The sequence below is a fragment of the Carassius auratus genome, unplaced genomic scaffold (genome assembly GCF_003368295.1).
Source record: "Carassius auratus strain Wakin unplaced genomic scaffold, ASM336829v1 scaf_tig00000876, whole genome shotgun sequence".
In the NCBI taxonomy this organism is placed as follows: domain Eukaryota; kingdom Metazoa; phylum Chordata; class Actinopteri; order Cypriniformes; family Cyprinidae; genus Carassius; species Carassius auratus.
Window position 1 is genome coordinate 744,794 of NW_020523328.1, and position 24,577 is coordinate 769,370.

Sequence of the window (24,577 nt, forward strand, 5' to 3'; positions counted from 1 at the left end):
ACAGGCCCATGCTGGGCCATTAAAAGATCCAGCTAAAATAAAGTAATGTATTAAACAGTTACAAAGTCATAGTCTTGCCTCTATTCAGCAGCCAATCAATTTTTATGCAAACTAGAAATTTGTCCAAAAAGTATGTGAAATAATATCCAGACTGCATTTCAAAATATTTGGCCTCTATAAAATAGTGAGAACATCTCAGACACAATGGCGATGACCGTAACTTGACCCCTAAACTAAAAAGGTACACAATGAAAAAAATCTAAATGGGCTGATTTATGAGTTTGGACCAGATTTTTTTTGTACCCTGTGCAGTATAAAGGATAAAATCCAATGTGTCTTGAGGGAAAAGCGTGTTTTGTGCCTTGTGTGTAATGTGACCTGTGTTTTAGTCAAGATGATGTTGTTCACTTTTAGACAATGGAAGTTCAAAATGAAATGAAATGCTTATTACCTCAAGAACTTGCAACATAACTCGAAGCTCTCTGCTGAGCAGCAGCAGCAGCAACAGTGTTCATGCATCAGGCAGATGGAGCAGATGCAGGCGCTCTGAACAGGGTGACATCATACCTTCACAATCTGAAGGCGCGGCCGCCGGTATCACGTCAGCTCGAGACGCGCTCGCGCGAACAGAAGAGTAGCCCCCCTCTTTGATACTTTACCAATTAAGGTTCTCGCATTAAGTCCAGAGAGGACACAAGGAGGCAGAAACGACTAAGGGGTGTCACTAGTGTTTTCTCTCGAGTTCAGCGAGCAAGCTTTTCCTCCAGGGACACTCGTCGGCTCCGGGAGGGTCGTACAGTGAGATTTCTGCACTGTGCTCCACTCAAGTTCACTCTCCGCTGCCTGTGCCACACGCAGACTCTGAAGGGATACAGGAACAAGGGTAACTTCAAGACAATCATCAAAATGTAAGTTATAAAACCTCTATTCACTGCTGCGAGGCATGTTTTGTCTTGCATTAAGAGCTTTTGAGCCTGGGTGGGCAGCTTACTTTTATTCCGTTTCTGCGTCAAACCTAAGTTAGTTTAGGGTTAAAAATCATTGACGCAGACGTTCACCGCTAAACGTCTTGTATTTTGCGTAAATGTTTCTTCAAGCGGGATGGGTGAAGGGCGTGCAGCGTAGCGTGCGTAATTGTGCTGAATGACTGGATATAATATTGTTGCGTACTTAAAAGTGCCCTGCATGATTAATGACATGTGAGGCGTACCGATACAGTATTGCACAAATAAGGAGACTGGATAAAAAGAATGAATCTAACGATAATTAAAAAAAAAAAACTTTCTATTAAAGGCTGTGTAGGGTCTGTAAAAGCAAATCTAAACATTAATATTTATTTCATATTAATATTGCATATCATTTACACAAAGTGTATAAATCCGATGCTCTTGAGGTTTTGGCGCATCCCTGTAATCTAATTAAGTCCTCCTCACCAAATAAGGGAAAATATGGAAAGGTCCGCGCGCCCTTCATCCTTTGAAGTAAGAGTTGCGCGCCCCCACATGCTCGCGGAAAATCTTGCACGAAACATCGCGACCTCACCTGGATGCCAGTCGAGAGACAGTAGGGCTCGTACAAAAACATAAGGTTTTACAGTAAAAACACGCATTTTATTCCTTTATGGGAGAGCAGGGCTAGTTGTCACAAGAGCTATGGATCAGTAACTATAATGTCAAGTCAAAAGTCCAATTACACAAATGTGTGTTTTCTCCAGAAGTCGTTTTGTATGTTGGTTTTAAAGTCATATAGCTCAAAACCGTCTTAAATTGGGGTTATTTCGGTGAATTACATCTTCCAAAATAAAATTACAGGAACATTTGTTTTTGTTATAGCTGTTGGTTAAATAAGTGAGGACAATAAAACCACAATGGCATACATTCAGACGAGTCAACTATGAATAAAAGCATATTTCATTTGAAAGGTTGGATTGTGTTTATAAAAACAGACTTTTTTTTTTATAAATGTGAAGGTGGGGCAACTTCTCACCTTTTATTTATATTTAGCAGGATCCAATGTGACATCTAACCCCATGTGACCCTGCTTTTAGACAGCCCACTTGCAATGAACTGTATCTTTTTTTCCCCGAGCAACATTGGTCAGAATGTTCAGAAGATTTTTGTATCCAATGTTTGAAGGTATATGTTTAAATTCACTCTCAAACATAAACCTGCCCCGAGGAACATTCACTGCAGTACAAAAATGTGACAACTAGCCCCTGTCACCTGGAGTGCTATAATTATTTGCGTTTAAAATAATATAAAACACAACTTAGCTTTTCATATTTTTCTGTTTGGTTTCCATGTGCACAGAAGAAATAACAAAGCCACATCCTGTTGATGAAAGAGTAAAACACCTTTACAAAAATACCCATAATGCCATTCTCCCCCTCAGTGTGTAATCTGTGTTTTTCACTGGTGCAGGCGAGATGCACATCAGTCGCTGCGGCTGAGCCAGTATGTGGGCTAACCACACTTTTCAGGATGACTGAATCATGACATAGCGTGCCATCTCCACTTCACTTTTTTGACAATCTGTCCTCAAATGAACCTAACATTATAATGATTATACTAAAGACAAATTGATTTACATTTACATTTATCTTAGTTGAACTCACTACACTGATAGCATGTTTTTACGATGTCAAGGTAATGAAAGTACATTTTTTTTGGGGTGGTCCTGTAAAAATACACTGGAAACCCCATCCTGCCTGGCCAATGGTTTTCAAATATGTAGCTTGTTTGAATGTTATATATCAAATTTAAAAAAGAGAACCTGCTGATTCCACATCTTTTATTTAGCATCTATGATTGAATATATTAAAATATAAACTGTAAGCGTTGTACAATATGTGGATTGTGTTAGGTAGAAGGAACATAAAATCAGACTGTCATACTTCATATTTCCTGCAGGTGACGCCAGACTACAGTTTGGCTGCAGCAGTGGCGTGTTCTGAACGCCAGACTTGTTTTGTTCATCCTTTGTTTCTGAGCAACTGGCCTATTTACAGTTAGACTGCATTGTGGACATTTTAATATTACATGGGGTCTCAGAACAATAGGTCATTGGTGATGTTGTTAACTGGAAATCAAACCAAAGAGATATAAATATGAATACCTAGTTATGAATGAAGTTCATGATCTTGAGCCTGACATGAAGTCACCTTATTGGTTAAGTTGTGAGACCGCAATGAAGGCTTGAAGACAAGTCTGAGCCTTTCTTCTTCTAATCTTATGCTCTGCTAGAAATATCAAGATTTCCCTGAGCATATGAAGAGGCAAAGAATGAGAGCAAGGGTATAACACATTATGTGGTTATGTAGATGATGGGGGCTGGGAATTGGAGGGGGGTCAGGGGGGCACCGGTGGCTCATTACATGAAGGGCATTCCACAGATTCCCACGGAGTGACAAATGCTCAAAAAAGCTCTGAAGGGAAACATTCTTTTTGGACTGCGTCCTCACACAATGTTTTGGCTCATTTGCCTTATTTAGACAAATGTGGGATTAATGCAGTTCTAAACTGCCCTGTTTTGTGATTTTCTCCTACAAAATGGGTACCAGGAAGATGGAGATCCTGCCAAGATTTTTATTTGCACACCTTGGGTATTCAGACACCTCTTTAGACATATTTTCAACTTTCTTACTCATCTACTGTGAATTTTCACTCAGTTTATTTAGACACTTTATCCAAATTCAGTTCATAATTTGATAATTGGTGGCATTATACTTCAACACACGAATATGGAAAAGTAGAACATTTGATTAGATTTAGTCTAGACAACACACTTTATGTGTTGTTAAATGCATAAAGTGAAACTATTTTAATATCAAATTAAAAATCGCTTTCTCACGTCAGAGGAGGTATACTTCGAAATATTGCTTTTGAACGATATTTTAAGAATTTTTTTCAGTAGGTAACACGTTTCAAACGCAGCAGAAGTTAATGCACACTTGACATTGCGTAATATCCCGTGAATGCTGTATCATGAGCTGTTTTCAGACCAGCTACCAAAACGACTAAAGTAATGAAACACAATGGCATACTTTCATTCAGCAACTTCTTAAAAGCTGAATATGTTTTCTAGAATGTATGTTTGAAAATGTCCACGTACTTCAGACATGTGTCGATGAGAAACGCAAATGTAATTAAACGCATGTGTATTCAAGCCTGATTTTAGTCAATTCTTTGTTTTCCCTTCTAGTCACATAACTTTGGAAAGAAGAGCACTCAAATTGTACAATTCCACAAGACTCCACCCAAAAAAGCGAGACAGCGAATTAGTGCAGGAGACCAGAGTCGATAAAAATGAGTCAACACACACGCCCCCACCAGTCGAGCGCCGCCGCCGCCGCTCCCCTATCCAACGCTTCTCTCTCCCCGGACAAGGACGCAGACATGCCCGCCACAGAGAAAGATCTCGCCGAGGACGCGCCATGGAAGAAGATCCAGCAAAACACATTCACGCGTTGGTGCAACGAGCACCTGAAATGTGTCAATAAGCGCATAGCGAACCTGCAGACGGACCTGAGCGATGGGCTCCGGCTGATCGCGCTTCTGGAGGTGCTCAGCCAGAAGAAGATGTTCCGCAAGTACAACCAGCGCCCCACGTTCAGACAGATGCAGCTGGAGAACGTCTCTGTGGCTCTGGAGTTCCTCGACAAGGAAAACATCAAGCTGGTGTCTATAGGTATGTTCTGATTTCAGTCGACCATTGCACTTTATTTCATATAGTATATAAACTATAAAACAGAACTTGTGGTTTCCAACATCACCCGGCATTTGGCCAACAAACAGGGCAATACATTTGAGGCAGGCCACAAAATAACGGGAAAGAAAGCTGGGAATCAAGGCCTGTGTGGCCACGGATTGTTTTGTGCACAACTTTATGAATGTTTCACTTGTTGCACGTGCTTTTTTTTTTTTTTTTTACTTTTTGTAACTTGTTGCTCACGCAGAGGGTTTTGAAATTAAGATTGCTTTAATCGCGTTTGCAGTTGAGAATCTGACAAAGAAGTGAGGAACCACAGTCGCTCCATTCAACCGTTTTAAGTCCAGCCCCGAATGTCGTAAAGCAGCAGCAGACATCGTGGCGAATAGTTTAGGGTGGTTTAACCTTAGTTTGTGTGTTGGTTTAGTCCAAACTCGGCAAATGCACCAAAACTTTTTTCTGCATTGATGCAGTAGAAGTGTGGGGAAAAACTTCCCTCTTAATAGGAGTGCTCCCTTCCTACGCTAGAGACCCCAGAGAATTCAGTAATTTTTTATTTATTATTATTATCGGTGTCAAATGTTTATTATAGTTCAACTTCTCACTCGGCTATCAGTGAACCTGGCGTTCACCGGTGGCACAAAGAAGAATGATCGATCGATCCGAGAGGACACGCCTCTCTCATGAGGAGCACAGCTGTCTTCATTAAAATTGAATGTGGTTGTTTTGGGTGTCAACGGTTTAACGGAGGGATTGGAACATAAAGTTGCACAACATGGCTTGTGTTGATGTCGAGACCGGGTTCCTTCATTCAGTGCTGGTTGTGATTGATTGATTAACACTGTGACACGCCCTCCAGTTTATGTCATTTCAGGAACATGGGTGAATCTGTACTGGATCATAGGTTCATTGAATGCGTGCATCTAACTGAAGTTCATTCAGACAAGATTGCATTAAGCATTTCTCCTTTATTACATCACAAATTGCTCAGTGTAATAAGAGAAGCTGGGCTATTGTAATGTAAAATTGGCATGAATTTAAAAATGTCCATTTGTTTCTTTATTGACTGCACTCAAGTATTGGAAGTTTTATGCAAACCTGTGGTTTTCTTGTTCTCCTGCTTGATTTAAGAGAATCATGTCTATGTACTATCTGTGAAGTAACATGATCGGTTTCACAAATTTGCATCTTTGATTCATGTCCTAGAAATAGTGCAGTGTCTTTAGTTCTTCATTTTTCAGAAATTCTATATTTTAGGTTTTTCAAAAACCTGAACCTTTTTTTTTGTTGGTAACTTTCAAGTTTAAACTAGCTTTTGAATTGCTCAATTTTCTGTCCTGATGGATCATTCTGTCTTGTTGTTTTAGTGTAATTTGTTCTCTTCCAGAAGCCCATGTTTTCATCAGTAGTTCCACAACCCAATGGCTGTAGGGTTTTGCTCTTAATTGGAGCATTTCCCAACAGCGCCCAGAGGGCATAAATAAACATCCTCTTAGATTGCACAATCAAGGATTATTCAGCAATTGCTGAATATTTGTACTTAAACACCTTCATCCCTTCCTGTTAATATTAGCAAACCGTTTTGCTGGACTGAGTTCCTCACCCACAGATGGTGTAATTGTATTTTATGATTGCATCTTACAGCCACTGAAGCATTTTTCACCATGTGAGTTATTTGCATCCTTTAGGAATTCAGTATGCTCATTAGTTGGGCGATGTGTTTTTCTAGTTTTTTTGTAACTTGGAACTGTTTGGTTCTTTGACTGTTCTTTCTTTGCAATAAGAACATTGCAAAGTGAGAGTACAGCGAATTACTGAGCAAGCATAAAGGTGGTATGCGTGTACCCCTGTCATGACAGGCCTCATATTTTACCTGTCTATACGAATATAGTGCTGCCTTCCAAAGCCTGAAAGAGCATGACAGGCCTTTATCTCCGTCTTCATCTGGGTGGGGCTCATAAAAGCGCTTTCAAGTGTGGAGCCTAGAGACACGCTAATCTGTTTCTCCATCTAGCGTGTTCGTACTTAAATGTGATGTAACATGATCTTGATCTGAATAGCCTTTCTAACCATATTTACGACACTTAAGAACATTTGATGCTGTTCGACAAAGTTGCTCAATATCTTGTCTCAGTTGAGGTGATTTTTAAATGCAATAATTCCAAACCATGAATCTTTAAACTTGTCAAAATGAGTTGCAAGTAAAGACTTGATTCTGTTGTGTAGGTGAAGTGTATGCCTAGGGGTGCAGAATAGAGAAACTTTATGCAATGTTCCAGAGCCTCTGAAATGCAGTAAACCCGACGATTCCTTTTTATAATGGTTTCGTTCTGACCACTTGAGGTTATTGTAGAGTTTAAGTCTTTCCTTGGTCATCATGTTTAGTTGTTAATTCTCGCTATAACACCGACTTGGCTTTTCAGTTTTTTTATTTGTAGAAGGCAGAAGTTAAGCTTAATTTTGTTTAATGTAAACATTTAGTTATAAAGACTGTGTAGCTAAATGGTGAGGCATGTAGTTATTTAACAGGTCAATAGCTGAGGGAGTCTTCCTGATGTTCCTGTGCTTTATTGGCAATGCCAGGATATCCTGTTCCTTTGGGCAACAGTCCTGTGGCAATGGAACTCAGCAGTGGGGCATTTTTTTCTGCTGCCTTTGTTGTAGAGTTTATTTTTCCCATTCATTTTCTCCATGGGAATTAAAAAAACTGAATAAAGTTCTAAGACATGAACCAAACCAACCAGCTTTGAGATAAATCTGAACCTTAGATTTTGATTTGAAAGCAAAAAAAGTATCTAATAGTAGGATGCATGACTTAATTATGTCATGCACAATGCTTCATGGAAATGGGAGTTTCCCGCTGAGCTCTTTTGGCATGGTTTTCTATGGTTATAATGACAGCTTGGTGGATCCTGTTCAGGATTTCTGGTAGTTCTATGCTAGACATCAAACTTGAAATCTCACTCTATAGATGCATATTATTGTTGCGTAATCTCTGTGAATAGCAGAAAATGAAACCAATTTTACTGCTCTCTAGTGCTTCTGAACAGAACTTTCACATCACTGCAGCTGCTTTAAATATTAGAAACTCAAGTTGGCGTAAACTGAAGTACATTGTACTTATGCCAGCTTGCACCAGCAAATAAGTAGCAAGCGTGTGTGACCGTGTACCCTCACACCCTTCTCCACACTGGAAAGCACCCTATGGCAAGTCTCGTTAGTGCTTTTTTAATTGGTCACACTTGAACCTCCAAATTTCTGCATAAACTAAAGAATAAGGTGATTTTGCACTTGAATGTCACTTTGTGACTCAGATGTTGAAGTTCCACTTTACTGTGGAACCGTAAAGAAAAGTGTTTTTTTTTTAAGGTCGTTGTCACCCAACTAGACAAAACCGCTGCATGGAAACCACATGAAGACATCTGCCACACGCTCCGTATTCTCAGAAAAACCTCATGACTGACAAACAGGTAGGTACACCAGATAAACTGGCTCAACCTGGAGTGAAGACGGTGAATTTAGATGAGTGAAATCGAATGTATCTAGTCAATCAAGTGGGGAGGGAGGGAGGTTGGGGAAATCTCTTCCTCTGCCAAGCATAGATCGCTTCAATTCAGTTTTTCCTCCTTTTGGATGTAAAAAATTTAATTCGTCTGAAGTTAAGCTGCTGTAGAGAAATGGGGTGTGGTTTTTTTTGCCATTTTTAGTCTGAGGTGGGTCAAAGAAAGATGGATTGCAAATATGAGAAATATGTGCAAGTGGGGTGGTGTTGGGGGGTGTTTCCTAATGGATATAATTGCATGGCACTTTCTTGATCTGGTAACCCATTGGAGAATGCATCACCAAATTGTATTTATCCATTTTTACATGCTAATGTAAGACTTTTTTTTTTTTTTTTTTTTTTCAAGAATCGTATAATGGAGATGGTAGGGTGATTCACCCTTGATGGATTCAGGAAAGAATCCAGTACAATTGGCACTTATCTGATTGTCCCAAGGCATTTATCTCCACCCTTATTTAAGAGCAGAGATTTATGTTCGCAGTCACACTGGCAGAACTACTGATGAACGGAAAGATTGCTGAACATGGCCACTTCTTTAGTGATCTCGTTAAAATGTAGGCTGGCCTCTTATGTCTTTGTGATTATATGGATTGTGGCACTAAACACGCTCCGTTGGCTCGACATAATTATAATCGTATGTTTAATATGGACTGATACTTTCCTGGCCAGTGTTTTTTATTTTATTTATTTTATTTTGATTTTTTTAGGTGAAGTTGATGGAACTGGGTTCTCTCCAGCCACTAAATAACCATGCCAAATGACAATCCAGCTCTGTCAATATGGGGTTTTACAAAAGCACTACCACAGCAGTTTTGTACTCCAGTCAGTTTTCCCTCCCTTACTCCTTCTCTTCCATTCCCTGCCTACTCCTGTTCCCTCCCTCTCTCAGCTGTAATCAGAAACCCCTGTGCAAGGGAATGGGTGGCCTGCCAGGATCAAGTTTGCTTCTGCCCTTTTAAGGCTACAAAACCAAGGGGAACATTTCCAGAGAGAGAGAGGGAGGAAAAGAGGGAGGGACATTTGGAAGTCATAGAAAGTAAAAGAAAAGGAAGTTTTCTTACAGCGTTCATGCTCCTAAAGTCTTGTATTGGATATGCTTGGTTTAGAAAACCAAAGTCGGGGTGAATGGAATTAGACATTTCTGTGCCATATGGTCCTGATTATGATCTGCAGCACAACAGTTGTTTTCATGCTTTGTTAGGTTCTCCAAACTGCAGATGTTGGAGATAAAAGAAAACATGCTGATAAGCAGTAGAAGCATTGTGGATGACCAATGTGGTGAAAGTTTATCATGGCATTAAACTGAAATGTACTGTAACATTGAGTCACATAGAATGTTACATCTTAGATCCAGGCACCCCAGTTAATGCTCCTAAAATTGGCATAAAGCGGAAATGATAGTCTATTTTATATATTGAAAATGATTCTTCAATGCATAGGTTTCTTCTTGTTGTTTGTCAAATACAGAATTATCTAATTACTAATTATTTCAATCACGTAGTCCTTTTAAACCAGCCCAATTCTTCTAATCAGCTGCAAGATCTAATTCAGTTCTGCCTCCATCCAATCATCAACTGATGGCCAGGACTAAATCCCACCCTACGATACCCAAAACTATACTGAAAATCGGTTTTATTCAGTTGTCTTCATTTACATCTCAAATGTAGCTTCCGTTAAAGTGATAGCTCAACCAAAAATCAGTTTATCATTCTTGGAAGAATTAACATTCCAAAATTGTAGAATTGTATTTCCTTCTGCGGAACATAAATACATTTTAAAGAGCACCTGTGGTCCAAATATCTTTCTCTTCCAGTGATTGGACAAAATAAAACCTTCTTTTGTGTTCCACAGAGGGAGGAAATGACTTTGTAGACTAGAGAAAAAATAGGGGGGTCAGTCTTGTCGAGTTTTCCATGCCTATGATTTCATTTGTGTATAGACGTCCTGACCACGCTGATAAGACCTTTTTGGAATGTGTGCAATTTCCTCTATGGCTGCACACAAACATGAAACCCCCACTGCTGGAAAATGACCTCAACTTTGTGAATGAAAAGTTGCTTGGCTAATTATCCTACTGAAATATGTGAAATATTCTTATGAAATGCGTCTCGGGATGAACACTCCTCCCCATCCTCTGCGACATCCTTCAGACATCTGCAGTGTGTCATGTTGTCCAGCAGTGTGGGGCAAGGTTGAGGGCTGATGTCAGAGTGGCTGAGGTGATTTGGCAGGTCCAGACAGGGGGTGAGTCATGGGAATGAATCTGTGCTCCAATCCACTACTGATGACTCCGCTCTCCTACATGGCTCGAACAGGAAGGCCTCAACTCACCAAGCCCATGTCTGTCCCTCCTTGTCCAAGTCCTTGGTTGTGTCCAAAGCTTGGCAAGTAGAATACGGTGTGGTAGGAAGGTAACGAAGCACATGTGAATCAAATGTTTGCATAATATTGTCTACAATAGGGTGACAATATGAGCCATTTTCCCAGGATGTGTCCTTGCCAGGATTTCTATATTGCCTAAAACATCCAAAGTAGTTTGACCAATAACATGCAGATATGTTACGTAATCTACCAATCGTGGCATGTGAGAATGTGAGATATTGATACATAAATAATGGCATATGATGGAGCTTGTATGTAAACAAATTCATCGAAGAATTTATGACTCCTTATGTCTCTTGAGAAATAAGCATTATAGTCACTAAATATTTGCTTTGGATATCTTTAAATCTCTATATTTGTTTTGGATCATCAGACATGATGTCATGATGCCTTCATGCAGAAAATAAGTTTAGTCCTCGAGTGACTGGGCAGGAATGCCGCTTCCTTGGGTTTCGAACGCAAGCCATCTCTGTCCTTTGTATATTTTGTCTTTGACTGTTTTAGTCACCATCTTTTTCTGGTTCTCTCCCTCCCTTCTTTGCATCGATCTCTTTCTCAGCCTCCTTTTCATTTACCTTCTCTTAGTCACTGCCAGCTTTCTCTCTCGGTCATGAGATTCATGTTTTGGGAATTTGATGAAGAGCTGTGAGCACAAATGTCCTTAAAAGGAATGAGTTTGCTGTGGGTTTCCTGCAGTGTGTGGTGGGAATGCTGCAGCAACACAGATTCCTGTCATGTTTCATATGTTTGCCATTGAGTGCAGTGCGTCACCGTGCCTGTGCCCTCCGACCCCCACCCACCGCAGTTAGACATGTTTGAGGATGGTCATGTGGTCATGCATGAACCAACTTGATTACGGAGTTCAGCTTGTCCATCTAAGGTTTTTTTTCTTTCTTTTAAAATTTTTTAGCAGTGATACTGAAGCAGGAATTAAGGCAGGTGAACATATGATTCAATGATAGCATTTTTTTCAGAACAGATCGGATACAAAAACATTAGTATCGGCCAATTCTGATCCGATACCAGCGCAGTTAAAAAAAATCAAAAAATGAACAAAATATATCAATCTATGACAAAAGTGGATATTTCAGCAGCAAATGTTATTCTAGAAAAATCATGGGTCCACAATAATTTTATAAAAACATTAAACTAAACATTTAGTGAAACCAACATTTAGTGGGGGACAAATAAAAAGTTAAGTGTAGGCCTAAATCTGGTCAAATGTTACACATTGCTGTGTGTTGTAAAATTATATACTATAAAATTAAAAGACATTCAAATGCATAGAACAGTAAGGAAGGCAGCAACATATGATACATTGAAATGAACATAAAGATTATTCATTTTTCATCTTGCAAAAATAGTTTTGGGAAAGTTTATGGCTCCAATCCATTCAGATATTGACTTAAATATTAATCTATTCTTGGTATTAAACTATGGGATGGATTCAGAACTTAAAATATAGTGCATGAAACTTTGTGGCGCTTTTAATGTTTTTGTACCTTTCTTGGGGCTAAACAAGAATACAGGATATTATACGCACTATATTGGATTTGGATCCTTCTCTTCTCTGACCGATACCTGTTCTGCTGAAAATGGCAGTATCGGAGCCGATACTGACACGGAGTATCGGATTGATGCATCACTATCTTGGTGTGCTGCGAGTTCTCCTTTATGGCTCACAAACATGGCTTTTCTTTTGTTGTTTTTAAAGCATCTCATGCAGTGATCATAAAGAAATACTACAAATGTTTTGGATAATGTTGTTTTTGTTCTTGTACGCTTCATTCAACCGTTAATAAAATCAAGAACAGTCGATGTGAATGCCTCATAAGAAATACTTGTCATCAATGCGGAACAAGACTCTAAATCAGCCTAATTACATAGGACTCATGCTGATTAGTAGACTCTTTGTTCAAACATCCCTATGCTCCCCAAAAATTGTCCTGAAACATTAGCTCACATTACATTTTACTAATTCATTTAGATTTTTGGCAACCGTAAACCACAGCATACTTCTCTATCTGTGAGGGTGGTTCACTGGGGGGTGATTTTAATAAGATTTTATCAATTTTATATGCTCATCCAATTAATCCCAGTTCCATTGAGCATCCAGATCTTTCCTGTGACTCAACTGGCAAAGGATATTGATAAATGTCAAAAGCAGATCCATTTCCAAGACCCTTAAGGCCAAAAAATGTGGCCTGACGAATAATAACTGGGGATAATTTTATTTGTACAGCCCACAGGATGACTGTCTAAGCCCTGCCTTGCCTTAAGTTGACGGTAAGGTCTGCCTCTAATACCTTAAACAAGCTCCAACAAGTTCCCATGTAGTAACATTCTTTTTATGTCGTCCCTGTCTTCTCTTCATTCCCATAACAGTGAATCAGGCTGTAATAGTCACTCATCACGGTCTGCGCTATTGTATTATGCTGATTTGGGTTTGTTTCTAATATTTCACTCATATTTTTTCCCATCAGTACCCTTGTATGAATAAGATTGATCATAGTCAAAGTCAGCACGATCTACCGGACGTTCCACTAGAGCTGACTCTGGAAGAATTTGGTGATGCTTTAACTTCCCCTTCCAGCATTAACCATAATGGCGCTTCTTTATAGGTCCATAAATTTTCATATTATTGCTCCGATGCTGAAGCACATGCCCAGTGTGTTTGGTCTGTGAATAAAGGGATCAGTGAGAGTTCAATAGCACCTTCACCAGAAGCCAAGATGAATTCCAGCAGGCTCTGGGGGCTCATGGTTTATAAACCGCACCAGGAGACCAGAACTAGAGAAAAATGCAGATGTATTATTTTACATGGCCCAAAAAAACTGTTGGATAACTGGAATGGGTCAGGAGGGGGATGAAATGTTATGTGAGATTTCACAATATACAGCGCATTAATTTTCAGTCTATTTCGGAACCGATCAAATGCTTGCTTTCCTCCTTGAGACAATGATTTGCTCAGATTAAATTCTGCGGTGTTTTAAAAGAGAAAGTTTACCCGAAATTTTTTCATCATGCCTGTTCTGAAAGTCTGATTTCTCAAAAACTTGATTCAAAGAGTCAACTGTAAAAATAATCCTTATGAATGAGTCCATTCCAAGTGTTTGCCATATTTGATGAGATCCATGTATGTGCGGTGATTTATTACTGATGAGTGAAAGTCTCAACTGGAATAAACTGCTTGATTTCATATGGATTAGATTGGAATTGTTTGCAACATTTAAGAACTATTAGAAGCTTCAAAGGTGTCAAAGAAACACATTTCTTCATAAAAAAAAAAAAAAAAAACTAAATTCAAAAACTAAACTTGAGTTAACATTAATCAAATAATGAGTGATAGATTTTTACCATATTCATTAATCTTCATTGACATCTGGTCATGTAAATTAAACCGCTCCTTGTTAGTTCATGATAGCTCAGTCAGTTCCATTAAATATTAACATTAGTTTTTCTTTGTATTGTATTAGTAAGTTTTGAAATTAACATTTAATAAATGCAGAAATGATGTGTACTTATCTTTCACAGTATAGCTCATTTGAAACTGTCACTTTGGTTATGAAATGCCAAATCAGTATTTTTATGTATATTTGGGTTATATCGAAAGTCTCCCCTCCCTTTGTCCCCTGCAAGGTTAACTGCATCCTCAGTGGAGCATGTGTCAGTTAAAAGAGGAAGTTGCACTGCATTGTACTGCCCTGCCCAAGTCTTCCCTCAGGGCCTTTGAGTATCAAAGAACAATTATTAACATTATCTTCAAATATGTCTTGATTATCTCACTGTCCCAGGTTGGAATAGGCCTTACTTGCATACTAAAAGCAGCATAGGATACGACAAGAGTCTTCTGTTTGCGCTTTGAAGTTGTTTTGTGTCTCTTCTGTAGCTTGAGATGCATGTACAAGCCTATAACCACATTTTGGATGGGCGTATGCTCTTGTTAAAGCGAAATGGCAGGGGAAAGGGAAGTGTGAAAGTGTTGAATAAGGGTGGAGATCAGACTATGATCAGATCTTTATGTCGACACAGGGTGGAGCGACTAGAGGAGGAGATGGGTTTACATTTATTTCCATCCATTTTAAGAACTGTAAGAGCAGAGCAAATAATAAAAGGCTACCAGACTCCATCCAGCTCTCTCAGATTGAACATTTTAATTTTGTCCTGAAATAATCCTCAAATGGGATGGTGCCAACCATCTAGATGGTTTAATCCACAAATGTTTCCTTTTGATTTTCTACACTCTGAATCTGAAGTCATGCGAGCATTAAGTCTGAATGTTTCACATGTGCAGTGCAGATAAGTGCTTCATTGTTCTGTGACCATTTGTGGCATGGTCTGCAGTTCATTGCACAGTCTTGTGCTGAATGATAAAAAGATTTGTATAGATACGAACACCCTCAGATGATAACATTTATTGACTCCAATGCATTTTGGCAAACTCTAACTCTTCTCTCGGTCTCGTTACAGACAGTAAGGCCATAGTGGATGGGAACCTGAAGCTGATCCTGGGTCTGATATGGACTCTGATTCTCCATTATTCCATCTCCATGCCCATGTGGGACGAGGAGGAGGAGACCGAAGAAAGCAAGCAGAAGACCCCCAAACAGCGGCTGCTCGGATGGATCCAGAACAAGCTGCCCGAGCTGCCCATCACCAACTTCAGCCGGGACTGGCAGTCAGGGAAAGCCCTTGGCGCTTTGGTGGACAGTTGTGCTCCAGGTGAAATATCTGAGATGGGGTTTAGTGGTCTGAGAATGTCTTTAGTATTAAATTTGGTGTTCCTATTAGGCATGTTCAGTCCACATGATCAATGTACTTAAATTTATACATTTGTTCAGATTGTTCATGTACAGTATTTTTATTAAATTGAGTTCATAAAGGTTTAAAGCGGTCCCTGCATTGATTTTGTAGTTATAACAAGTAATTTAATCATTATTATTATTATTTTTTTTAATGCTGTCGTAGCAACGCAAAGTATTTTAAAGGAAATCTGACACAGTCCTTAGAAAATGAGGAGAAATACAATATTTTTTGTTTTTGGTTTATAGGTCTCTGTCCAGACTGGGACTGCTGGGACCAGACCAAGCCTGTGGACAATGCCAGGGAGGCCATGCAGCAGGCTGATGACTGGCTTGGTGTTCCTCAGGTACTTTATCTGAGATCAGTTATCACTGGCCTTTTCATTAACTACTGAATAATCAGAGAACAGAATGTTCTAGAGCCCCCACCTGGCATGTCTCTAATTCAGTGCAGCAACCATGGCTTTTGTGGTTTCATCATGACCTGAATTGGAAAGGAAACAAATGAAAAAGCATTTGTCTGTCACGCCACAATCGTTTCACCTTGGTCCTAACCGTACAGTTGCAGCACACAATATCACCTAGTATTACAGTAGTGTTTATGGTTAAACCCTTTTTTTTTTTTTTTTTTGAAGGAATAGACATAGGGAACAGTCAAATCACTTTTTCTGTACTGATGTATCGAAACTACCTAGTGAGGTTTTTTTGTCACGGCACATGCTGATGGTGTGCCAAGGCTGGCATGTCGCGTGCAGTCAGTTATGCGTGTGGTTAGGTGTTTCCGTCCCTAGGGCTGATGTTTCTACGATACAGACTTTAAGTTGCATCTTAATACACTTCCTGTTGGCGTGGCACGATAAGAACACCTTATTTTACAAAATGTTTACAAATTGCATAAGTTTAAGTTGATTTGGGTTAAATTGCATGCCTTGTTTCTTCACCAGGTGATCACTCCAGAAGAAATTGTTGATCCCAATGTGGACGAGCACTCTGTTATGACTTACCTGTCCCAGTTCCCCAAAGCCAAACTCAAGCCCGGTGCCCCCCTGCGGCCCAAACTCAACCCCAAAAAGGCCCGTGCCTACGGACCAGGTAAACCGTGACCAGCTGCATATTTGCTATGGTTTTTATTTTATTTCTATCTGAAACTGATTGTTTTAATAAGTGTCTGAGACTCATGGGTATTGTTCTGTGCCATGCAGGTATTGAGCCCACAGGTAATGTTGTGATGAAGAAGGCAGTGTTCACTGTTGAGACCATCAGTGCCGGTCAGGGAGAGGTTCTGGTTTACGTGGAAGACCCAGCCGGCCACCGTGAAGAGGCCAAAGTTACAGCCAACAATGACAAGAACCGCACCTATGCAGTATTCTATGTACCAAAAGTCACTGGACAACACAAGGTACCCAGAAGTGTTTACATGAAACGGATGGAACATAATACCCCCCCCAAATAAAATATTACACTGATGTTTTAAAATTAAAGGTAGTGCATCATCAGATGGAAGCAAACAGGTCTTGCATGGTTCGTAATAGACCTGTGTCTGTTCTCCTAGGTGACCGTGCTGTTTGCAGGGCAACACATCTCCAAGAGCCCTTTTGAGGTGGATGTGGGAATGGCTCAGGGAGACTCCAGCAAGGTCACTGCCCAGGGCCCAGGACTTGAGCCTGCTGGCAACATTGCCAACAAGACCACATACTTTGATGTCTACACAGCTGGTACTTGTCCTTAGGATATCATGCGTTCTGCTTAGTTTGGGTTGTAGATGATGCTTTTAAAAATAAAGTACATAAAATAAGCATTTCTTTTAGCTAAATAAAGATAGAAGTAGACAAAATAAACAATTTCATTAGTTTATCTAAATTAATGTTATTTTAACCTAAACCAACCATAAATACCATTTTAAATGAGACTTGTTGTTTCTCAGGTGCTGGAGTAGGAGAGGTGGAGGTGGTCATTATGGACCCCAGTGGAAAGAAGGGCACTGTTGAGTGCAGTGTTGAGGATAAGGGCAACAGCAGCTACCGATGCACCTACAAGCCCACTCAGGAGGGCCAGCACACCATCTATATCACCTTCGCTGGGGGGCAGATCTCTAAGAGCCCTTACACTGTCCAAGTGGGAGAGGGTAAGAGCCAGAGAAGGGCAATGCATGAATATTGTGTAAGACAGGAAAAGGAAGTAGGTGAACGGGATATATACGCACAGGATTAATTTTAATGAGGCATGGAAAGGCCATTACCTATGAATAGCATGTACAAAACTTGATTTAAAAGCTTAGGTTTCTTTTATATGTCCTTGCCTGCATTGCTTTTTCTTGCTGTCTTTTTTCTCTTTTTCTTCACTGGCAATTGTGTCTCTCCTTTTGAAGGACAAGTGTCATCTACATCCACTGGTATCTCTCCTTTTCTCTTTGGATCGGCCTCCTTTTGGCTTTTGATGTCATTTCCTGTTTCCTTGGATATGTCTTTGGTACATGACCTGCTGCTTTTCTGTCAATGTCCTGGTGTTTTCAGTTGCACCTCACTTTAGGCTATTAACCCTTTACAGTGCCAATGGCATTACATGACATAATTTTGGACCACAAGTTATACTGACCAGAAAGTGTTTAACTGCCCATATAAGTGCTAATAGATGTTCGTTTCTCCAGAGGCACGTGTAGACAATGTTATCCATGGCATTGTAAGCCAAGCAAAATTCCTGTGACTCAGTAATGTGTGTAGCAAGAGTCAAATGGAACATTAAAAATAGCGTTTTATTATCAGACTGTTTTTCCTGCAGTATTATTCAGCACTGTACAGTCATTCTTACCACTTCCTCTTGTAAGGCTGTTTGGATCAAGACAAAAAAAAGATAAACCTACACCACGAGCAGAGCCTAGTATCTCTCCCGCAGTATGCTCAGTGTTTTCCTGCCTGCTTTTTTTTGAAGAACAGAGCTGCAGTACATGTTTCTTTTATTTTTAAAACAATTGAAATCAAATGTCAACTTGTCCCTTAGTTTGTAAATGCCAGACCCAATTTCAGTAATGCAGTGTACAGTCGAAGTCTGTTGCAAGGCATTACATTGAAATATTGAACACTGTTTCGAAAGCATGTTCTCGACTATACATGTTAACATGAGACGGTTTTGTGAACTAGCACCTACACTGCTCTTCACAGACAGTTAGTGCATTTCAATCCTGTAATGACCACAAAAAGACTGTTAACTCTACTTGTGCAAGGATATCTTACATTATACTTAGTGACACTATTTCTCAATTGTGACCTAATTCTATAAATTTCACAATATATCTTTTATATCTTTTTTTTTTCACTAATTGGGTTGTGTTTTCTGTTGAATCCTTTATTTTTGTAAATCCAATGGGTACACGGTTAACTACAAATTTGTACTAACTTGGTTATGTTCTCACCAGCCTGTAATCCAAGCCTGTGTAAAGCCAAGGGCCGTGGTCTGCAGCCTAAAGGCTTGAGAATCAAGGAGACCGCGGAGTTCAAGGTTTACACCAAAGGAGCTGGCACTGGAGACCTCAAAGTCACCATCAAAGGGCCCAGTGAGTGGATGCCATACTCCTTCACAATGTTTACTGTGTAGAGCCCTCTGTATTAACTCAAGCTATAGTACAGATATTTAAAGAGCTAGTTACCCAACAACTAAATGTGTTGCGCAGAGGGTCTTGAGGAGCCCTGTAAGAAGAAAGATCTGGGAGATGGAGTGTACAGCTATGAATATTACCCCACCACACCTGGGAATTATATCATCACAATCACATGGGGTGGACAACACATCCCACGCAGGTAAAATAACCTCATGCAGTGGGTTTCTATTCCCAGTAAGCAAGTAGTGATTGGACTTGGTAAATGTCAATTCCTTTTTCTTGTTTCCAGTCCGTTTGAGGTAAAGATTGGGTCCGAAGCAGGACCGCAGCAGGTCAGGGCATGGGGTCCAGGACTGGAGAGTGGTGTGGTAGGAAAGTCGGCTGACTTTGTGGTGGAAGCTCTCGGGGATGACGTGGGCACTTTAGGTATGTTCCATTAGCTCTGCTTTCATTCGTCTGTTTGAACAACATAGTTGTATATATTTTTTTAATCCAATATGTACTTGGGAATTCTCCATTCAGGGTTCTCAGTGGAGGGCCCATCCCCAGCTAAAATCGAATGTGACGATAAGGGCGATGGCTCCTGTGATGTGAGGTACTGGCCCACAGAACCAGGTGAATATGCAGTTCATGTTCTCTGTAAGAACGAGGACATCCAGCTCAGCCCTTTCATGGCCGAAGTCGTTCCTGCTCCAGGAAAAGACTTCTACCCTGACAAGGTAATTAATCTGCTTGCTTTCTAGAAATATTTGATGTGAAATTATTCCTAACATGAGCAGCTGGTAGTCCTGTTGATGCGTCTCATTTTGTAAATCAGGTGAAGGCTTATGGTCCAGGTCTCCAGAGCTCTGGCCTTTCAGTCGGCAAACCAGCAGAGTTCACCGTAGATGCCAAACAAGGTGGCAAAGCTCCTCTAAAGATTCAAGCTCAGGTGTGGATTCTGCTTTATGGCTCATGACTTTCTCATCACTCTAAATCAAAGCACTAACAAGCTCTTTCCCTCTCAGGACCGTGATGGAAACCCAGTGGATGTGCAGGTGAAGGACAACAGTAACGGAACATACACCTGCAGCTACACCCCTCGAAAACCACTCAAACACACTGTGATGGTGTCCTGGGGCGGAGTCAACATCCCAGAGAGCCCATTCAGGGTGGGTAGCCATTCAGATATGGTTAACGTCCTTAGAATTACTAATGAAAAGCGTTTTAATGTGTTCTCACTGCTTTTGTTGTGTAGATGAACATTGGGGCAGGGTGCCATCCCAATAAGGTGAAAGTATCAGGACCTGGAGTGGCCAAGACTGGCCTGAAGGCATATGAACCAACCTACTTCACTGTGGATTGTGCGGAGGCAGGACAGGGTAAGAACTCAAAGTTTTTCATCTAGTACTTTTAGAGTTAGTTTTTTTTGGGGCAAATAAGCTTAGTGTTGTTTTTGTCCTCTGTCTTTCAAGGTGACATCAGCATAGGCATCAAATGCGCCCCAGGTGTTATGGGACCTGCTGAGGCTGACATCGATTTCGACATCATTAGAAATGACAATGACACATTCACTGTCAAATACACCCCACCTGGAGCGGGCAGCTACACAATCATGGTGCTGTTTGCTGATCAGGTAAGAGGAAGCGCAAGTGTATGTGGTGAATGGTCTAGTGAGGTTTCTTTTATTCAAACTGGTTTTGTTTTCTAGGCCATTCCCCTGACGCCCATCAGAATCAAGGTAGATCCCTCTCATGATGCCAGCAAGGTTAAAGCAGAAGGCCCTGGACTCAACCGTACCGGTGAGGGAAAAACTATTAAATAAAATGGAAGACCATTATTTAGTTTTTGTAGTTTAAAGGTGAATCTCCAACGCTGTTATTTCTTTTCAAGGTGTGGAGCTGAACAAACCCACTCACTTCACTGTGAACACCAAGGCCGCAGGCAAAGCTAGGCTTGACGCTCAGTTCACTGGACCCTCCAAGGGAGAAGCGGTCCGTGACTTTGACATAATCAACAATCATGACGGCACACACACTGTTAAATACACCCCTGTTCAACAGGTGAGCCGATGATTGCTGCTGTAGTCTCAATGACTGTTGATGCTTGGTTTTGAAAAGAATATTGCAGTGTTTGAATATTGTAACTATTGTTTTCTAAATGTTGTTTTGCAATTGAGTACTGGTGCAATTTAAGTGCTCCTTTTCTTCTGTAGGGCAACATGGGTTTGAATGTCACATATGGTGGTGATCCCATTCCCAAGAGCCCGTTTGCTGTAGCAGTCGCCCCATCCGTGGACCTCAGTAAAGTTAAAGTGGCTGGTATTGGAGATAGTAAGTTTAACACTTTACTTGTCTAGCTTGCCGGTTAACCTGACTCATGAATGGGAGATACTTTGACATCTGACTGAATATAACATTGAAACATCTGTGAGGATGCTTTGAAACGATGTGTTGTGAAAAGTGCTATACAAATAAACTTTGATCGGACTGAATCACCTTTAACCTTTTACAAGTAAAAAAATTGCACTTTATTTTCTAGCAATGTCCGTCGGAAAGGATCAGGACATCACAGTCAAGTCCAAAGGAGCAGGTGGTCAGGGCAAGGTTGGCGCCAAGGTCACAGGTCCATCTGGAAAATCAGTGCCTTGTAAAGTTGAACCAGGCCTGAGCCCAGAAACCAGTCAGGTCCGTTTCATCCCCAGAGATAAGGGACCCTATGAGGTTGAACTGACGTATGATGGCGCCCCCATTCCCGGCAGTCCATTCTCTGTAGAAGCCATTGCACCTACTGACATATCTAAGGTAAGGCAATTTAGAAACCTAGGAATTAAATATTATTGCCAGTTTAACAAGGCGACAAAAAGGCGTCAGGAAAAGCTCTTTGTGGGGTGTTTATTCAATAAACTGTAATTTTGCCTAATGTTGCATGACTTCTCAGCGAGTGGTTTTGGCGGCTTTAGCTGTAGAACAACAATACTCTTTCATTCATATCCCCTCTTGTCATGTATAGGTGCGATGTTCTGGGCCAGGTCTGGAGAGAGCTAAGGTTGGCGAGCCAGGAAAGTTTGTGGTTGATTGCACAAATGCTGGTCCTGCTGAGCTGACTATCGAGATCATCTCAGACAATGGCACGGAGGCTGAAGTCCATATTCAGGACAATGGAGATGGAACCTACACCATCACTTACATCCCTCTGTACCCTGGAGCTTACACTCTCACCATCCGCTACGGTGATCAGGATGTGCCGAACTTCCCAGCCAGACTCAATGTGGAGCCTGCTGTGGAAACCAGTGGAGTGAAAGTGTTCGGACCTGGAGTGGAAGGCAAAGGTAGTGTGGCGTTCTCTGGTTTATCAAGCAGTAGTTCCTCTCGTCTTTGCTTATTTTGCCACTTTGAATGTTTCTCTATAGGTGTCTTCCGGGAGGCCACTACTGATTTCACTGTGGATGCTCGTGCGCTCACCAAAACGGGTGGCAATCATATAAAAACCTGCGTCAATAACCCATCAGGCAACCGCACAGAAGCTATGATTAGAGACCTTGGAGATGGCACCTACCAAGTGGAGTACACGCCCTATGAGGAGGGTGAGTTTCAGCACCACTATTAAAGATTGTAAAAATGTGGTATATTATGAGTTGCTTTTACACCAGTCTTCTGTATTGCATGCTGATAGGCACACACAGTGTTGAGGTAACATACGATAACGCCCCAGTTCCCAAGAGCCCGTTCCGTGTGCCGGTGACCGAGGGTTGTGACCCAGCACGTGTGCGTGTACATGGTCCAGGACTTCAGTCTGGCATCACTAACAAACACAACAAGTTTACGGTGGAGACCCGGTGGGTAGATTCAGAACTCTGACTGATTTTAGCTCAAGATTAAAACAAAAAGCACTTTCAATAGGTCTGGTTTTAAGGTTCTCTGCCTCACTTGTGTGTTTTGATGCAGTGGGGCCGGCACAGGTGGACTGGGGCTGGCTATGGAGGGACCTTCTGAGGCCAAAATGTCATGCACTGATAACAAAGATGGCAGCTGTTGTGTTGAATACATCCCATATGAGCCAGGCACATACAACCTCAATGTCACCTATGGAGGCCAACCAATCACAGGTCAGCATCATGTCTATCCATTTATCTTTATTTATTTATTTTTAATTTGTTTTTAATCCTTTTTCTTTCTTTTTTTTGACACAACTCTCCCCCCATCCCCTCTACAGGAAGCCCCTTCTCTGTACCTGTCCATGATACTGTTGATGCAACTAAAGTGAAATGCCTGGGTCAGGGGCTTGGAAACAATGTGCGTGCCAATATCCCACAGGTCTTTTCTGTGGATGCTAGCAAGGCTGGAGTGGCTCCCTTGCAGGTCCGAGTGCAGGGACCCAAAGGTGAGACAGCAATTCAGTAATTATCTTGTTTTATTTGGCTTTTTTCTTTTCCCCTCCATTGAATAAGAGGATTATTTATGTTGTGTAGGTGTCGTGGAGCCTGTTGAGGTGGTGGATAATGGTGACGGGACTCACACAGTCAGCTATGTACCCACAAGAGAGGGCCCGTATTCCATTAATGTCCTGTATGCTGATGAAGAGATCCCACACAGGTAAACTCCAGGCTCAGATCAATGACTTCAACCCTGTTAATCAAAATGAGCTTTGAAAAGGTTTTGCATTAGGAATATATACATAGAAAAAAATATACATAGAAACTAACATTGCTTAACAAAAAATCTGTACCTTCTGCATTGATATGGAATACTTAAAAAAATATTTGAGGGAGGTATTTTATCCTTTGTTAACATTTTTAAAAGCATGAAGTGTAATCCGTTTTTGCTGTGGTCTTCATTTGGCATTAAAGTTCTCAGTGGTATTGGCATCGACTCCTGGAGTTGATATTATAGGAGGCCTGGTGCATTTTTAGAGTCCCTTGGACCCTGTCCTTCCCTGCTGTTTATTTCCCCTCTCACACGCTCTTCTTGGTCTCTTTATTCAGTCCTTATAAGGTGAAGGTTCTGCCCACTCATGATGCTAGTAAAGTCCGTGCCAGCGGCCCTGGTCTGAATACCACCGGCGTGCCTGCCAGTCTGCCTGTGGAGTTCACCATTGATGCCAAAGATGCAGGAGAAGGACTCTTGGCGGTCCAGATCACTGTGAGCTGATGTTTCTCTTTACAGCCATAAAGTTGCCACGGTCTCTCATTCAACCTTTTATTCATTGTTCTGTTCTTAATGCTTGTTTTAGGACCCTGAAGGGAAGCCAAAGAAGGCTAACATCCGTGATAATCAGGATGGGACGTATCTTGTGTCCTATGTACCTGACATGACTGGCCGCTACACTATTCTCATCAAATACGGTGGTGATGAGATCCCATACTCTCCATATCGTATCCGAGCCCTGCCAACGGGAGATGCCAGCAAATGCACAGTCACAGGTATGTAATGCTCGGGTTGGATAAGTTGAAATGACTTGCCATTCCAGTCATTAATGATTGCTACCCTTTGTAGGCCCCTTTCCATTCATTTCAAACTTATCTATTGAGCTCTAAACATAGAAAACAAT

The 24,577-nt window shown here is 41.0% G+C and overlaps 1 protein-coding gene across 1 annotated transcript in view; it reads left to right on the forward strand.

The window, feature by feature from the left end:
• Window positions 1-678: 678 nt before the first annotated feature.
• The window catches only part of flna (filamin A, alpha (actin binding protein 280)), a 32,802-nt gene continuing 8,903 nt past the window's right edge, over window positions 679-24,577 (forward strand). Inside the window, exons 1-28 of the mRNA XM_026242135.1 lie at window positions 679-908; window positions 4,201-4,686; window positions 15,122-15,373; window positions 15,703-15,800; window positions 16,398-16,545; window positions 16,656-16,852; window positions 17,006-17,168; window positions 17,378-17,578; window positions 18,866-19,003; window positions 19,121-19,247; window positions 19,338-19,474; window positions 19,571-19,767; window positions 19,866-19,979; window positions 20,056-20,199; window positions 20,286-20,409; window positions 20,503-20,663; window positions 20,739-20,829; window positions 20,921-21,090; window positions 21,243-21,360; window positions 21,569-21,831; window positions 22,040-22,358; window positions 22,440-22,613; window positions 22,703-22,865; window positions 22,975-23,135; window positions 23,243-23,410; window positions 23,499-23,622; window positions 24,012-24,168; window positions 24,260-24,449. Coding sequence (XP_026097920.1) covers window positions 4,305-4,686; window positions 15,122-15,373; window positions 15,703-15,800; window positions 16,398-16,545; window positions 16,656-16,852; window positions 17,006-17,168; window positions 17,378-17,578; window positions 18,866-19,003; window positions 19,121-19,247; window positions 19,338-19,474; window positions 19,571-19,767; window positions 19,866-19,979; window positions 20,056-20,199; window positions 20,286-20,409; window positions 20,503-20,663; window positions 20,739-20,829; window positions 20,921-21,090; window positions 21,243-21,360; window positions 21,569-21,831; window positions 22,040-22,358; window positions 22,440-22,613; window positions 22,703-22,865; window positions 22,975-23,135; window positions 23,243-23,410; window positions 23,499-23,622; window positions 24,012-24,168; window positions 24,260-24,449 — 4,681 coding nt within the window. The 5' untranslated portion in view covers window positions 679-908; window positions 4,201-4,304. The remainder of the gene's footprint in view (window positions 909-4,200; window positions 4,687-15,121; window positions 15,374-15,702; window positions 15,801-16,397; window positions 16,546-16,655; window positions 16,853-17,005; window positions 17,169-17,377; window positions 17,579-18,865; window positions 19,004-19,120; window positions 19,248-19,337; window positions 19,475-19,570; window positions 19,768-19,865; window positions 19,980-20,055; window positions 20,200-20,285; window positions 20,410-20,502; window positions 20,664-20,738; window positions 20,830-20,920; window positions 21,091-21,242; window positions 21,361-21,568; window positions 21,832-22,039; window positions 22,359-22,439; window positions 22,614-22,702; window positions 22,866-22,974; window positions 23,136-23,242; window positions 23,411-23,498; window positions 23,623-24,011; window positions 24,169-24,259; window positions 24,450-24,577) is intronic.